Consider the following 14,739-nt stretch of genomic DNA (forward strand, 5'->3'; position numbering starts at 1 on the left):
CAGAGAAGAGTTATTATCCTAAGAGATTCTCTGCAATTTATCATGCTGCTACACTGCCAGAGAATGGGGATTTTCAGCTTACAAGTTCACCCATCTCAACTTGGACAGCCTGTATTTTTGCTCCAGCCACATGCTGGGTTAGTGCATTCTGAATAAGAATGTAAATGATGTTTGCCTTTCCTGTGCAAGGTTGCACCAAAACAGCTTTCAGTGCAGCAACTCTTCCTGACTGTGTTCCATTCAAGTATGGGGAGTTTTACTACTTGTCTGGACACATTTATGCTAAAAGGAAGTACAGTGATTTCTCAGCTTGTGCAGTGGTAATGAAGATAAGGAATGCTATCCTAGGCTAACTGAGGTCAACAAACCTCTTTAAATTGTTTAGATGCTGATTGCTTACTTTAGAAATAGCTTCTAACTACTCCAGAACACAGTGTTTCTTTTGGTCATGTTCATAAGTAGTCTGGAGATTTAGAGCTAGCAAATCAAGAGTTTGTATTTTTAAAAACAAACCCATTGAAATTCAGAGGGCTGCCTCATAAAGGTTTGGGTTTTGACAACAATGTGTAAGCATAATAAAAATAATATACAAGTTCATTACAGGTGATTTTTAGTATATGATGGAAAGAATGGTCTTGGAAGAACAGGGAAGCAAAGTTTTAAATAGATTTGTCCAAAGTGGTAATTGGGGAATGGTGGGAAGAACTGATTCTTTTTTTTTAAATGCAATATTTGGTGGGTTTACACACAAACACACAGGCAACCCAAGCAGTTATAAAGGTGTTATTGGAAAACAAAAAGTTTTTTACTGGTGAATTAGAATTTTGAGTTAGTGACCAAGTAAAATATCAAGATTTTTGTTGGACTCATGTTTTATCAGTAACAATCATCTAAAGCAGAATGCAGTCCTTTTAGTGCAGCCAAGTAACTAACGAAAAAATCAGCGACTACTCTTAATATTGGTTGGGTGGTGCAAGACTTAACTTGAATTTTTCTTTCCTAAGAGAATTTTTTGACTGTACTTTTACCATATGGCTCTTTTTGCAGTATGGTTTTTAAACATGAAAGTAGCCTATCAGATGAAGCAAGTGCAAAAAAATATATTGTAGAACAGTCCTAAACTGCATTTGCATTGTAGCAAATGAGGTATGCAGCATTGCAGTGAAAGATATGCTACAAATCACATATTTTTCATTATTTTGGCTTTTTGTTTAATGTTCCTAATCATATTTTTTATTTGCCTCATGTACAAAATCTCATCACATAGTATTTTTTACTTGTCAGAAAATTTCTGTGTTACAGGTTTTCTGCCAGAAGGTGAGATTGTCATTTAAATGATGTTCTTTATTTCTTTTTCTGGTTTTTTGTCCTACCTAGTTCTTATTCTTGGATTCTAATTTCTGGTAAAATTATTTAGGTCTTCATGAAATTACAACACAAGTCAAATTTACGTGGGGTGAAAGCCATTTTTAAATAATGGTATGAGTGTTGCGAATTCTTACACTGCTTTAATGTTACTTGCTTTATCCCTGCAGGTTTAACATATTTGCTTCACAGAGAGAAAGCACACAGAAACTTAGCTTGCAGTGTCAGCGAAAAGTTCTTCCTTTGTTCTGTGTCTTGCTGTCTTTGTGTTCAGATAAGCCTTATTAGTTCAGGGACACTTAGTTTACGTGGATTAATAAAATTCAGGAAAAGAATTTTCCAGTGAATCTTGGAGGCAAGTCAGAGTATGAATCTGGCTTACTTAGCTGCAGAGAATGTTCTGAGAAGAAACATTACCTTATGTTGATGATAATCAGATGTATGTTGTCCTCCAGCTTATTACAGAGCGAATCTCAGCATTTTGCCGCTCGTGTTCTATAAAAAGAATATTATAAAACTTGATTATCTTGTTTTTACAAACAAAGCAATAACAACACCCTAGTGTCTCAATGTTATCCAGAGAGATGTTGCTTTGTTGGTGGGATAAAAGGTTATTGGGCAGCTGCGGCAATACAGAATAGACCAAGCCCCTACTCCACTACAACATCTGCATATAAATTTGTGTGGATTGAGTTGCAGGAGGAATTTTAAAAACAAACAAAAATATAGAAAAAAATGCCCCGTTCTTGGTGGTAAATAACATTAAAATATATCTCTTCAGTCTCACCAGAATTTACCTTTGCAATGGTATTTGTTTTAATGTATAATTTGAGACAGCTAATTTAATTAATTATAATTTGAAGAAATTCTTATGCAGAGGAATGGATAATTCTGTTTCTTATAAAATTCCAACAAAAATGAACTTGGAACACATCTAGAACTGGGTTTCATGGAACCTGAATAGTCTTAGCTATGTTGATAGGATGAGTGAGTGCAGAAAGCCACAGGTTGTTGTGTCTCCTATCCCAGGAGGTCTTTTTCTTCAGATCAACGCCCCTTCAGGGCTGCCTGACCTCAAACATTCACTTGTAAGACCTGAGCCTAAAATTTTGGTACGAATTGCTTGGTGACTAAGCAGTATCATGACAGATTGAAATTCAGATGCCTTTCAAATGCAAAGTGAAATACATCAGAAGGAAGGATTTGAGCCATTCTTCCATATTAGCAGGTCTGAACTAACAGGGAAACAACAGGAACCAGTGTAAGCAGCTGAAAGGAAATTTCTGTTCAACATCCATCATTAATCAAAAACCCATATGAAGAATATGCATGAAGAATGTAAACGAAAATAAGATGCTCAACAAACAAAAGACTGTCTCTCACAGAGCCAGCAGGAAAGCAGGGTACTTAATTCTCTGTAGTGTTTGCTCAACACTGTAATGAAGATAGCACACGATTACTGGAACTTTTCCAGGTTTTAAGACTTCAGAAATGAGACCAGCTAAGCTTAAAAATTGTGTGGAATGCCGATTTCTTGTTTTGTTTAAAATCTTCCCTGTTATGAATATCATTCACTCAGAACATGATGAAATTAATGTTTACTCTTTGTTGTGCCATGCAGAACCTGAAGCGAGTGGCCGAGACGTGGATGGATGAGTTTGCAGAGTACATTTACCAGCGACGGCCTGAGTACAGACATCTCTCAACTGGTGACATCTCTGCCCAGAAGGAGCTGCGCAGGCACCTTAAGTGTAAAGATTTCAAATGGTTCATGGCTGCAGTGGCTTGGGATGTCCCCAAATATTACCCTCCTGTGGAGCCTCCACCTGCTGCCTGGGGGGAGGTGAGGAATAGATCAAATTTAAATGAATCTAACATTTTAGGTTGTGGGAAAATAAAATTATTAAATCAGAGTAAACCTCTTTAAGTAGTATTATTAAGGAAGTTCACAGTGGTTGAAACAATCCCTGAACTATCCATTAAAATGAGAAACCATCATGTCTTAGAACTATCATTGTTGCTTCTGTAAGTCATTACAACTTTGTGTGTACAGGGTATATGATATATGAACAATGAGGACAAGAATGAGGAAGAACATATGTAGCACTCATTACTGCATGTTGCAGAAGATTTTAGATTCAGAGCATCACCTTAGTAAAAAGGAGGTCTGAATTCACTGCTTGGGGGGTTTTGCATATCTACTGATGTACCTCCTCCTGTCCTCACAAGGACAATTGTGTGCAGATGGAGTTAGGTTTGCTCACACATGAAATGTGACAAGCAAGGCCTGGATACTGTCCTTTTAAAGTGACTGATTTTCCTCGGCTGTTCTCTGCATTCTGTAGGTGCTGTCATCACTGAGTACCAGTAGCAGACAAATACAGTTTCTCCACTGATGGATGAGGGGAGGGAGAGACCACAGAATTCAATATCTGAGTATCACTTCAGAGCAGGGACTGAGCAAACAGCCAGCTGCAAATCTCCACCTGTGATCTAAGATGTTCTGTATTCAGACCTCTCTGAAGAGCAGAGATGTAGCAAACGTTGCTTTGACAGTTTGTTTTGTGCAGAAGAAATGAGAACACAAGGAGTGCCAGGAGAGGAAATTACTTTCTTAGCTGCACTGAAAAATTGCTGTGGCCTTTGCCCCCAGGAACTATAGCAGCTTCACTCCATGGATAGGTCATGTGCAGAGGGCTTTTTTCTCTCAGTTCATTAAGATATATCTAGAAGGCTTCATTCTTCCAGTATATCATGCTACTTTTTAAAAAAACATAGGAATATCTGTACTGTGAGTTCTAGTCTTCTCTGATTTTTCTGGGAGACGTTCTTGGGGCTGTCAGAAAATTAACTTCCATGTTTGAAACCGGAGGATGAAGTTGAAACTTTGACCGAAACATTTCGTAAGGTCAGACACAAGTCTGCATATTCCCAGTGGCCAAGACTGGACCATAAACTTCTAAACATAGGTACCTCTACTATTCTCCAGAATTTCTTTTTAGAAAGGCAAATAACCTCATTGTGAGATTTTTAAAGTAACTTTCTCTGGTACTAGCAATCCTTAATTCTTCTTTATAAGCTACTCCAAAAAACCTCTAATTTATATGTGTCTTACTGTTTGCTACTTCTTGGCAGAGTAATGAATTCTTTGTTTTAAAGTTTCTTCTTTTTGGTCCTGCTGCCCATGCTTTATGAGATTAATGTATACTGAGAGGTAAGGAATTTATCAGTAGAAGTCATGCTGTGAGTGCTACTGTGATCTTCCTTCACCGTCTTTCAAGTGTATTCATGGGTTGTCCTTGGAGGACTGGGATCAGGAGATGTCTAATTTCTCTGGCCAATCCTTAACTCAGTCAAGAGGGTCTAAAATGAGGAGCATGTGATTCAGGTTATTCATTCTTTTCACAGCAATATTAATATAATCTCTGCATAAACCCATGTACTTTTAACAGTAAATCAAAATCATATCCATGGTGTGAAATCCATGCCTTAAAAGCGCATTTACTAAGTTCTTAGGAAAGACGTGAAGACCAAAGATTTTCTTTTTTGTCTAAAACATACGTCCTCTAAAATAACAGGAAGAGAACTTTCAGCCCTACTTCACTTACTTTTCCTGAGACTGTCACATTCCTGTGCAGTTTTAATTAATTTGTTGGCACTTGCAAGGACCTGGAAAAAGCTGGCAGCTGTGAGAAGCTGAAAGAGGGAATCAGACTGTAATGTTACTGCTTTGTAAGAATCATGCAGCTCTAGAAGCCTTGCGGATTATACACACCAAAAGTCTGTGCCAACTCTTAGTGTCTTTTAGTACCCTTTCTGCTTCCTTTGGAAATACTTTACATCTGCTTTGCCTATGCCAGTCTGAGAAAGAGTAAACAATGAAGTACGTAGGCAAGTTTGGCTCTAGTATTTTGATATCTAGCTAGTAAAAGCATGTGATGTGAAAGCAGGCGTCTCATCAACAGCCTCTCCTCAGCTCCAGGTTTTTTTGCATACATGTTTATCTAAAATCTGACTCTTATATTTCTTGAAAAAATCTGTTTATGATAGAAAAGAAGGACATTTGGAAAACAAAAAGCAATCTTTTTTACTACACTTGTCATGGCCTTATCTCTTACGTGTGTTTGTGCCTTTTGTCCTTGTAGCTGGCAGGGTGTACATACCCTTGATAATCTGTTCTGCCTTGTAACATCTGAAATATGTGCAGTACAGCAATGTAACAGCAAATCCAGACAGATAAAGGTTAGTGAGACTGTCTGTTCTGTGTTTGAGGGAGGTAATTGTACTCTTTTCCACTGTGGAAAAGAGGAAAGGTTTCAATTAGGTTTTGTCTTACTCTTTTGAATATACTGGGAAGCCTGGACGTGGTTGAAAACAGTAATACCCATCCCATGCTCTTTCTACGACAGAATAATTTATTTGTAATATGTATTTGAAGTCCTACTGCCTAAAAAATAGGTGTGAAATGGACATGAGGTGTTTTCTTAGGAAGTACTGATGAATTTACAAGCCGTCATCCAGCATGAATATATTGTGCAGATATCACAGCTTCCAATATCTTTGAAAACACATTTTACGGTAAGTCAATCATATAATATCAGACTTTGTAATTTATTTTAGATTTCATGAGTTCTATAGTCAAGGTGGTGCAAAAAAATTGTTTTACTCAGTCAAAAGGGAATATTTTAATCTTGGTTTCACTTGCTGTTGCATGAGCTTCAGTAATTTAATGAGGAGGTGTCTCAGTCCCTGCAGCAGTGCTAAGCTGTAGAACCTGAGAGTACTCCTTTCTCAGCCCCAAACTCATGGATTTTACAGAACTGTTTTACAGCACTGACATGAAATGTCGCGCATATAAAGTCAAGTGGCAGATTTGAACAAGATGAAAGCCTAAGAACCACTAACTTCTCTTTTGGTTATTTTCCCTTTTTTTAAATGTGTCATCCTCATACCTTAATGAGTCAATCTGAGCCCAGCAAGTGTCACACATCTGTTGTACAAAAGCGATATAACCCCACCCTGCACAGGACTGAGTGCTGCACAGCTGGACTGTTCAAATTCTTTTATCAGGATCAATGTCACACTGAATAAGAGTCCCGTGTTTCTTCAGTGAGTTTTTTGGCAGTGCTTGACTTCTTTACCTTTGACTTTTTCTTTTTGGCTCACACAAAGGATAAATACTTCTAAAATTACTGTGTATCAGTCGACAAGAGAAGTGGCTCATTTTTCCTTATTTGATCCACAGACATTGATGGCCCTTAGGGTTATCTGGGAAAGTAAGCCATGCACTAAAAATGGCTCTAAGAACTGCTCAAACAGAAAAAAAGTAACATAAATGAATATTGCTAATGTCTTGTAAGAGTTAAAGCCATTTTCACATTTAAGGCATTAAATCAGATGTAGGGGCAGAGTATTATATAAACTGATAGCACAAGGTGCTTCTGTTGTTGCTGTATCCCTAAGGATTATCCTAACACCATCTCCACAGTCACTGTTCACAGATGACCATATTGAACATATAATTGTCTTTAGATCACTACTCTTTGCCTCTTTCTGCTTTTGGCACAGACAGTTTCATGTCATGATGAGCATGCAGGGCAGTTCCCACAACCCCTGGGAGTTTGGCTCTCCTGCTGTGGCTTACCCCTCCCTGGCTCCATGAAGGCTGAAGTGTACCGGGGTGACAGCCCGGAACCAGTGCAGGTGGGGCAAGGCTGCAGGAGCCAGGACACCAGCTACTACCTCAACAGCAAATCTTGCACGAACTCATTTGCCTGGGAAAAGTTGTGGAGTTTAAGAATTATCAAAGAATATTGGTCAGTATATGCTGGGCTCTAGGATTTGCCCATAGTGAGTTAGGATGGCATTTCAAGAAGTAAGTATGTATAATGACTTACAGATAGCATCCTGAGCTTTTGTCAGAATTTGTTTAATTCTGAAACAGCCTTTAATATCACCACTAACCATCTTGTCAGTCCATACATCGAAGTCCTTGGAAGTATGATTTTCCTGTACGCTTATCTGCACGTACAAATGATGGCATTTAAGGCTGAACAAAAAAGTCTTGTATGTAGCAACTTAATGCCCTACCTGCATGGCTGATAAAATCTGTCCTCTGTCCATCCTTGGCCTTACAATTGCACAATAGGAATTTTGAAATCTTGTTAGGATCACAAGCTATTTGTTTCCTAGTTGTAAGTCACAACCTCAAAAATCCCAAATCCATTGTGCTGTGTGACTGGAGAGGGGGTAGTTCAAAAGCATATTGGTGTATAAATGAGAAGGGAAAAAAGCCGTGTGCTTCTGCTTTCCTTCCTTTGTCCATTGGAAGCATTCTTAGGGGATTTGCAGGTTGTGTGCTGCTGATGCTTGGCAGAATGTTCCCTCTGGCTCTGGCTCTGGCATGTTGGCTCAGTTCAGTTTCTAGCAACTGCCAAGGCCACAGAGAAGCACCACAGAACAAAAGCACAGACTTGACTGAAATGCCTTATTACGAAAAAGGAAACAAAAAACAAACCATGACCCCTCTGCAGCTGAAAGATGAAACAAAAAAGGACAAACTAACACATAAGCTGCAAAAAAAAACTGGGAGAAAAAACTAACTCAAGCAACTTTCAGGAGCAGAGGGAAGAGGGGAGGAAATAAAGAACGTGAGACAGATTCCAGGATGGTGAAACAACTAAATGTAGCTTCAGCTCAAGCCTTTCCAGAAATGGACTGAACACATTTAGTGCACAGTCCAAATGACAGAGACTGTGATGGAACAATGCCATCAAGACAAAATTATGAAAGCCTTTTAATGCAATAAGCGTGAATTGGATGTGGAGTGTATTCACTGTCATTTTACAATCTGAATCACATAAATATACCCAATTATTAATGGTAATTGTTAGCAGTTCCATTTTAATTAACTTGCATGCTGTAAGAACTGAACTGATGTATCATTTAATTTCTATTAGACCAGAAATCTTTATCTACAATGGAATTTTAAGTGCATTGAGAAATGATTGAACATTTTCCAAAAAAATTATACTTGGAGAAGGTATTTCACATGAAAACTTAAAAGTATGACATTAAATTCTATTCCTCTCATTATTCTTTCCTGCCTCTTTTGCAGCGTGATATGAAAATGAAGGTTACTGAGAACTAATTACCTTTCATCTTTTTTACTGTGGGGCTGCCCAGTGCTGGATTTCTGTATCTGGTTGTGTGTATAAACAGCTAGTATTTTAACTTGTCTTTAGCAACCTTTATTTGTACTGAAAAAAGAAAAAAATATCCTAGTACTGGGCTGGTCCAATTTTTTTTTTTTTTTTTAAGTGCTTCTCTGAGTTCTGGGGAAGGATCAAAGGTTCTGGAGGCAGTTGTTTAAACTGATGCTCCCCAGTCTTTTGTCCACTCTGCAATTCTTGAAGCTAAACAAATGCACCTCCTGAAACCTTTCCTGAGAGTGAAGGAGAAAATTTTTACATTTTCTCACTACCTGTTGCTTTCCCATATGTGTAAATCTTTCTTGATCATGGTTAACAGACTCAATCCCACTCCTCTAGAATCAGAAAAAGAGCAGAGTAGCTCTGGCATGTGTCTTGCGTGCACAAGGATTTTCCTTCCTTGCAGTGTTCTGTGCAGTGCTGAGAAGTTTTCCAACCTTAGGATGTGTGTTAGGTATGCAGTGGCAATGTGTACATTTGTCTGGCATGTTATGGCGACAGCAGTGACTTCTAAAGTTTTTTTTTCATGAAAAAGACAAATGACTACTCATTGTATCTTCATTCATCATCTAGCTTTCTTTTAAAAAAGAATCAAAGTAGCATCCAGGATGTCAAAATATGCACCTGCTTTCTCTCTATTATACATTTAGAATTTGTATGTGTTTCCATGCACTTTGATTACTCTGTTTCTGTTTATCTCATTGAGACAGTAAGTTTTTTTAAGAAGTCCTTTTCATTATGGAGATGTCTAAAGGATTTTTAACTAGCCCAGCTAAGGTACTCAAGGACAAATGTGCATAGATTTGCAGCGTGAAGTTAGAATTTTGGTCTTTTTGCTGGCTGTGGGCAAATCTACTTTTCAAACCAATGTTTCAAAGAAAACTTATGTGTCAGCAGTAGTACATAACGGGTAGGATTGATAGTCAAAGATTAATTATTACTCAGTTGCCTCAGCCTCAAGAACAAGATTTTCCTTTTAAGAACAAGTTACACTGCAATGTTTGCGGCAGTCATGCAGGAGGAACCTCCATGGGTAAGCATAGGTTTCAGTACAGATTTGTTAAGTACTTTTTAATTTTATGCACTTCAGGGAGTAATGTGTGACCTTATCTACAGTGGTGTTATTGTGTCAAAGTAAGAGCATGGATTGGAGCAGGGCATGCCTGAATTTTTAATGCATACTGACTGCTCCCGTGCCTGGGAGAGACTCGTACAGAAATCAGTTCCTTCTAATACTGTTGATCTCTCTTGCTCTCATAGGATGGAAGAAGCAGTCAGACAAGCTTTGAACTTCTCAGACTTCTTTTCTCTTAGGTTTTGTTTGTTTGGTTGGTTGGTGGTTTTTTGTTTGTTTGTTTGTTTCCATAAAGGTATTTCATAAGACCTACCTTTCATTTGTTAAGTAGAATGTTTCAAACTTCTCTTCATCTGAAGCTGCTCCTAAAAAGAGTAGTTCATTCCAGGACATCACTCTCTACCCCGTAAAAAGTAATTCTTACCAGTTTACGCAACTGATGGTCAATCTCAAATCCTTCAAAGCTGAACTCCTAATCTGGGCTCAATTCTGCAGCCCAGTTTAATGTTGCTGCTTGGTTTTGCAGATTCGAAACGTGGCAGCCAACCTCTGTGTGGACAGCAAACACGGAGCCACGGGGACTGAGCTGAGGCTGGACATCTGTGTGAAGGATGGCTCAGAACGAACATGGTCACATGAACAGGTATTTTAATGGTGGAAAGAGAAAATCAGGGTAACATTGTTGCTTCTCTTGCCCAGGTTTTAAACATTTTCTGAGGGCTTCTCTTTTTCTTATGGTTAAAAACAGAGTGTGTAGAAATAATTTTAGAATTTTACTGACCTTAATGGCTTTTACAAAGTACTCCTTAACATAACCTCAGAAATTTCAGCAGCTACCTGGGCTGTCTTCATTTCCAAAAGGAATTGTGGTGCCCAGAGAGCTTTTTGAGGCCCTGTTCTCCCCCACTGTGTCATGAAAACATGTTGATTTTGGTTGAGTTGCCTGAAAATATTTTAACTATCGTACCTTTTACAACTGCAGTCATTGTCTGTTTTTATGTTTTTATCTCAATAAGCAGAGGCTTAAGTGAGATAAATGGGTAAATGCAAGCAACAAAACATTTCAAAAGACCAGGAATTACGAAGTCTTGGAAAAAGCTTTTATTTAGGTTGGTTAGGTAGAAAACTATTAGTTCTCAGGAGTATAGAGGAAAAGAGCTCTAATTTTTACTCATTGTGAGTGTCATAGGAAAGGGATCGTGACTTTACAGGCCATGGGTCTTGCCAGTGTGAGCAAGGAGAATCCAGATGAAAAGTACAACCTAACCATTTATTAGCAAATTTAGTGAGCGAGTTATTCATAGGAAAAGGTCCCAGATTGGTAAAAGATTCCTAACGTTGAGGAGAAAAATTAACCTGGCAGTCACGCATGACACTTTGTAAGAACTTAAAAGCTCAGGAGAGAGAAGTTCTGAGGGGTATTTGAAGTGCTGAGGTCAAAAAAAGTGTGCTCTGAGGATACCGAGAAATGCAGGAGGAGAGCTGCAAGTGCATGAAACTGAGAAGCTGAAAGATTATCTCAATTTAGGTAACAACATGGCAAAAAAGGAAATTGCTGAGAGAAGACTTCTTCAGATATCTGCCAAAGATACTGAAAGGGAATAGGGTACCAAGACTAGATAAATATAATTCTGTTTTGTAGACATACAGCAATTCAAGGAGTTAATTAAAGGGAGTTGTATGGTCCAGACTGGACCCATCATAGTGTTCTCCGGCTTTAAAATCTGCAAAGTTCCAAACCCTCCTCGAGAAGGGAGGGGGAATGCTGAGCCTGCCAGATATGAGAAAGGACTAAAAAAAGTTGGATGAAAAGGTAGAAGAAGAAAAAAAAAAAAATGTTAGTAGAAGAAAGGGAGACTTGAAATATCCTTTGAAAGAGTAAAAGCTGGAATAAAGGGGAAATGACAGGAAGGGAAAAGGATGCTCGGGAGGATTCCACGGTTCAGCGTACTCCAGGGTGCTGCAGCGTTTGGGATCCGACTGGATCTAAAGGTCTTACTCTGTGCTAAGGACACAAAGTGACTTCATTAGAATCAGTAGGTGAAGCTAGCACGAAGAGAGTTCAACCTGCCAGCTCCTCAGATCCCAGAACCAGAGCTGGGAAACCTCAAGCACTTCGGTGCTCGACGTGTGCCCCAGGACGGCACGCACGAGCAGTTTCTGCCGGGCTGGTGGGGAGGAGCGCATCCTCTCGCATTGCCGGAGAGCGTGGCAAGCTTCCCGGGAGCGCCTCATCTCTGCCGCCGTGCGGCCGCGGTGCGGCGGGCGGGCGGCAGGGGGCAGCGCGGCCCGGCGGAACGGGCCCGCCGCGGCACCGGGGCCGCCCACGGGCGGAGTCCCTCAGGGACTAACCCCGTCACGGACTAACCCCATCACGGACTAACCCCATCACGGACTAACCCCATCACGGTCTAACCCCCTCACGGACTAACCCCATCACGGTCTAACCCCATCACGGACTAACCCCATCACGGTCTAACCCCCTCACGGTCTAACCCCCTCACGGACTAACCCCATCACGGTCTAACCCCATCACGGTCTAACCCCCTCACGGACTAACCCCATCACGGTCTAATCCCCTCACGGACTAACCCCATCACGGTCTAACCCCCTCACGGTCTAACCCCATCACGGACTAACCCCCTCACGGCCATCACCCGTCACTGCCTAACCCCCTCAGGGCCGGCCCTGCACTACTATCACTCTAGTCTGTGGGGCGTCAAACCCCGGGCAGCCTCACAGAGCTCCTCTTCCTTCTTTGTATCTCATGGAATTTGTCCCCTCCATGAGTTCTGCATACTCGGGTGGAAACTAGCAGTATTAATGGAAGTATTAAGTATTTTATTATCATATTTCGAATAGCATGGATTGACGCTGAGCTGGGCTTCTGGTAAAAATTTACAGAGTTCACTGGCAAGCTGTGATAGCTTAATGCGACCAGTGTGACAGGCATCAGTGCCAGACAGAGACGATCCTTTGTGCCACTCGATGTCATGTTACCAGGGCAGGAATTAAAAAATGACAGTCTCAGCCACCACGCCAGGGGCACAGTCCTTTAGCAGACCCCAGCAGAGGAAGACAACCTTCCACCTCAGGGCTGTGCAAGCCCTGCGGGACAAGCAGCAGTAAAAAGGTTTGTGGGGCATTTGCAGGCTTTCTGGGAAACAAGAGATGGGTGAGAAGTGAGGATGTGTCGCTGTGGTTTCTGGAAACTTACCCAAAATGAAGAACTGGAGGAGAAGAAAAGGGATGGGAGGATATGTCATGGCACTGCATTCTTCCATCTCTGTCTTCTCAAAGCTAGCTTTTGGCTTCAGGGGAAACTGAGGCTATGCTGGACTGATAACCAACAGCAAAGGAAAATGACAGGTGTCACTGTCTCTTATCAAGTTCCCCAGCCTTGCCAGGGAATGGGTGGACAGGCACCATCTCTAACCTGGCTCAGCAAGTGCCCAGCTCTTTCTTCTCTACTTGGAGGTATAGTTCAAGCCAGAGCCCAGCTCTGAAACGCAGCATTTCATCTTTGGATAGGGGTACATGTAGTCCCCTCAAGTGTAATGGCACAGTGAAAGAACAGCACCAGCTGACGGACCCCAGCCAGACAGCGAGTAATTGAGCGATGTTGCCAGGCTGGAAAGCATTAATGGCATCAAAAGGGCCTTTGTTCTATGGACAGTCTCAGGCCAATGGCTCTATCAGGCAATCATTCTTCAGGCCCTGTGCCAATTATAAATGAAGCTGGAAAGCTGTATTTCCCAGTTACTGCATGACAGGGCTCGGCTACATGAAAAGGCAAGGCATGAGGGCTGAGGGGTTGCTTGATTGCAAATGCAGGGGATGGGGCTGTGTTTTACAGACTGGTATGACAGAAGGCGAAGGAGGAGAATGAGCAACCACTGAGCCAGGACAGAGGGTTTCTTGGGTCCAGCAGGAAACAATGAACAGCAACCCCATGCATTGCAGGTGAAGAATCAGCCTGCTGTTCATTAATAATGTGGGAATTTCATGCAGCTTTGTTTGAAATCAAAAAGCAGTCATAAATGAAAGAAGTACAAAAAGGGCACAAAAAGGCTCAGCCATTTCTTGTAAAATCTGACATAGTTTGTTCCTAATAAAGGAACAACAAAATCCAAAGTGACAAGTGGTGGCAAAGCAGCAAAGTTATATACTCTGGGCTCCAGCTAATAACATGTAGCACTGTTGGACATTGTGCAGTGGAGAGATAATATTTATATTGGCCAGATTCAGTGTTAACTAGAGGAAAATTGCTGTTTAAAAGAGGAAAGCTTAAAATTATGAGATGGGAAAGACTGTACAGCTTCATGTCGTGTCTGTAATTGCAAGATCCTAATGCTAATTGGGTATATAGAGAAGTATAACCTTTTGTTTGTTTTTTTTCTCTTCCCTCTCTTAGTCATAAAATTGGGCTCCTGTCCCTAACAAGGTTGGTTTTATGATAAGATCATTAGGGAGAAGACATACTTGTTGATTTAAAAATGAAACTATTTCTTAAAAAATGGAGAATAAAGAAGGAAGAAAAAAAATCTAAGCTAGTCTAAACATTGAGATCTAGTATTACACAGATCCTGGTTTTCAGTGGAAGGGAATAAAACCCCCCTGCTGTTATTATATCTTGACCTGTAAACAGGACAGAGCCCTGGCTGTCTTCAGAAACCACAGAGGATTGGAAAGAGCAAAGGGATAGTCTGGATCAGTATGATCTGATTTAAAGGCTGGCTTGAGCTCTTTCAGGTGTACTGATGCATTCAGTGGGGCAGTAGTCATCAGGCCAAGGTCCAGAGAGCAGCAAGAATTGGTCCCTCAGCTCACCACTCATGCACAGAATGAGAAACACAGCGAGCCACCCACTGGGAAAGATGAGGATTGTCCTGAAATAGGATCTTTCTCTGCAGTAGTAGTAAGCAATGAGAGTGAGAATATCACAGAAGCACTGTTCACACCCATTCCTCTAGGTATTTGTTATTCATCACTTTGAAGTCTAGGTTTATTACATGTCTCTGGAAAGGTAAAGGATAAAATGAAGAAAATGTCTATTGCTGGCTTTTCGATAAAGGAAAATTGTCTCAG

At 40.6% G+C, this 14,739-nt stretch overlaps 1 protein-coding gene across 1 annotated transcript in view; it reads left to right on the forward strand.

Moving 5' to 3' along the window:
- The window catches only part of GALNTL6 (polypeptide N-acetylgalactosaminyltransferase like 6), a 443,050-nt gene that overhangs the window by 416,120 nt on the left and 12,191 nt on the right, over positions 1–14,739 (forward strand). Inside the window, exons 9-10 of the mRNA XM_040065326.2 lie at positions 2,987–3,208; positions 10,178–10,294. Coding sequence (XP_039921260.1) covers positions 2,987–3,208; positions 10,178–10,294 — 339 coding nt within the window. The remainder of the gene's footprint in view (positions 1–2,986; positions 3,209–10,177; positions 10,295–14,739) is intronic.

The sequence above is a fragment of the Hirundo rustica genome, chromosome 5 (assembly GCF_015227805.2).
Source record: "Hirundo rustica isolate bHirRus1 chromosome 5, bHirRus1.pri.v3, whole genome shotgun sequence".
Taxonomy (NCBI): domain Eukaryota; kingdom Metazoa; phylum Chordata; class Aves; order Passeriformes; family Hirundinidae; genus Hirundo; species Hirundo rustica.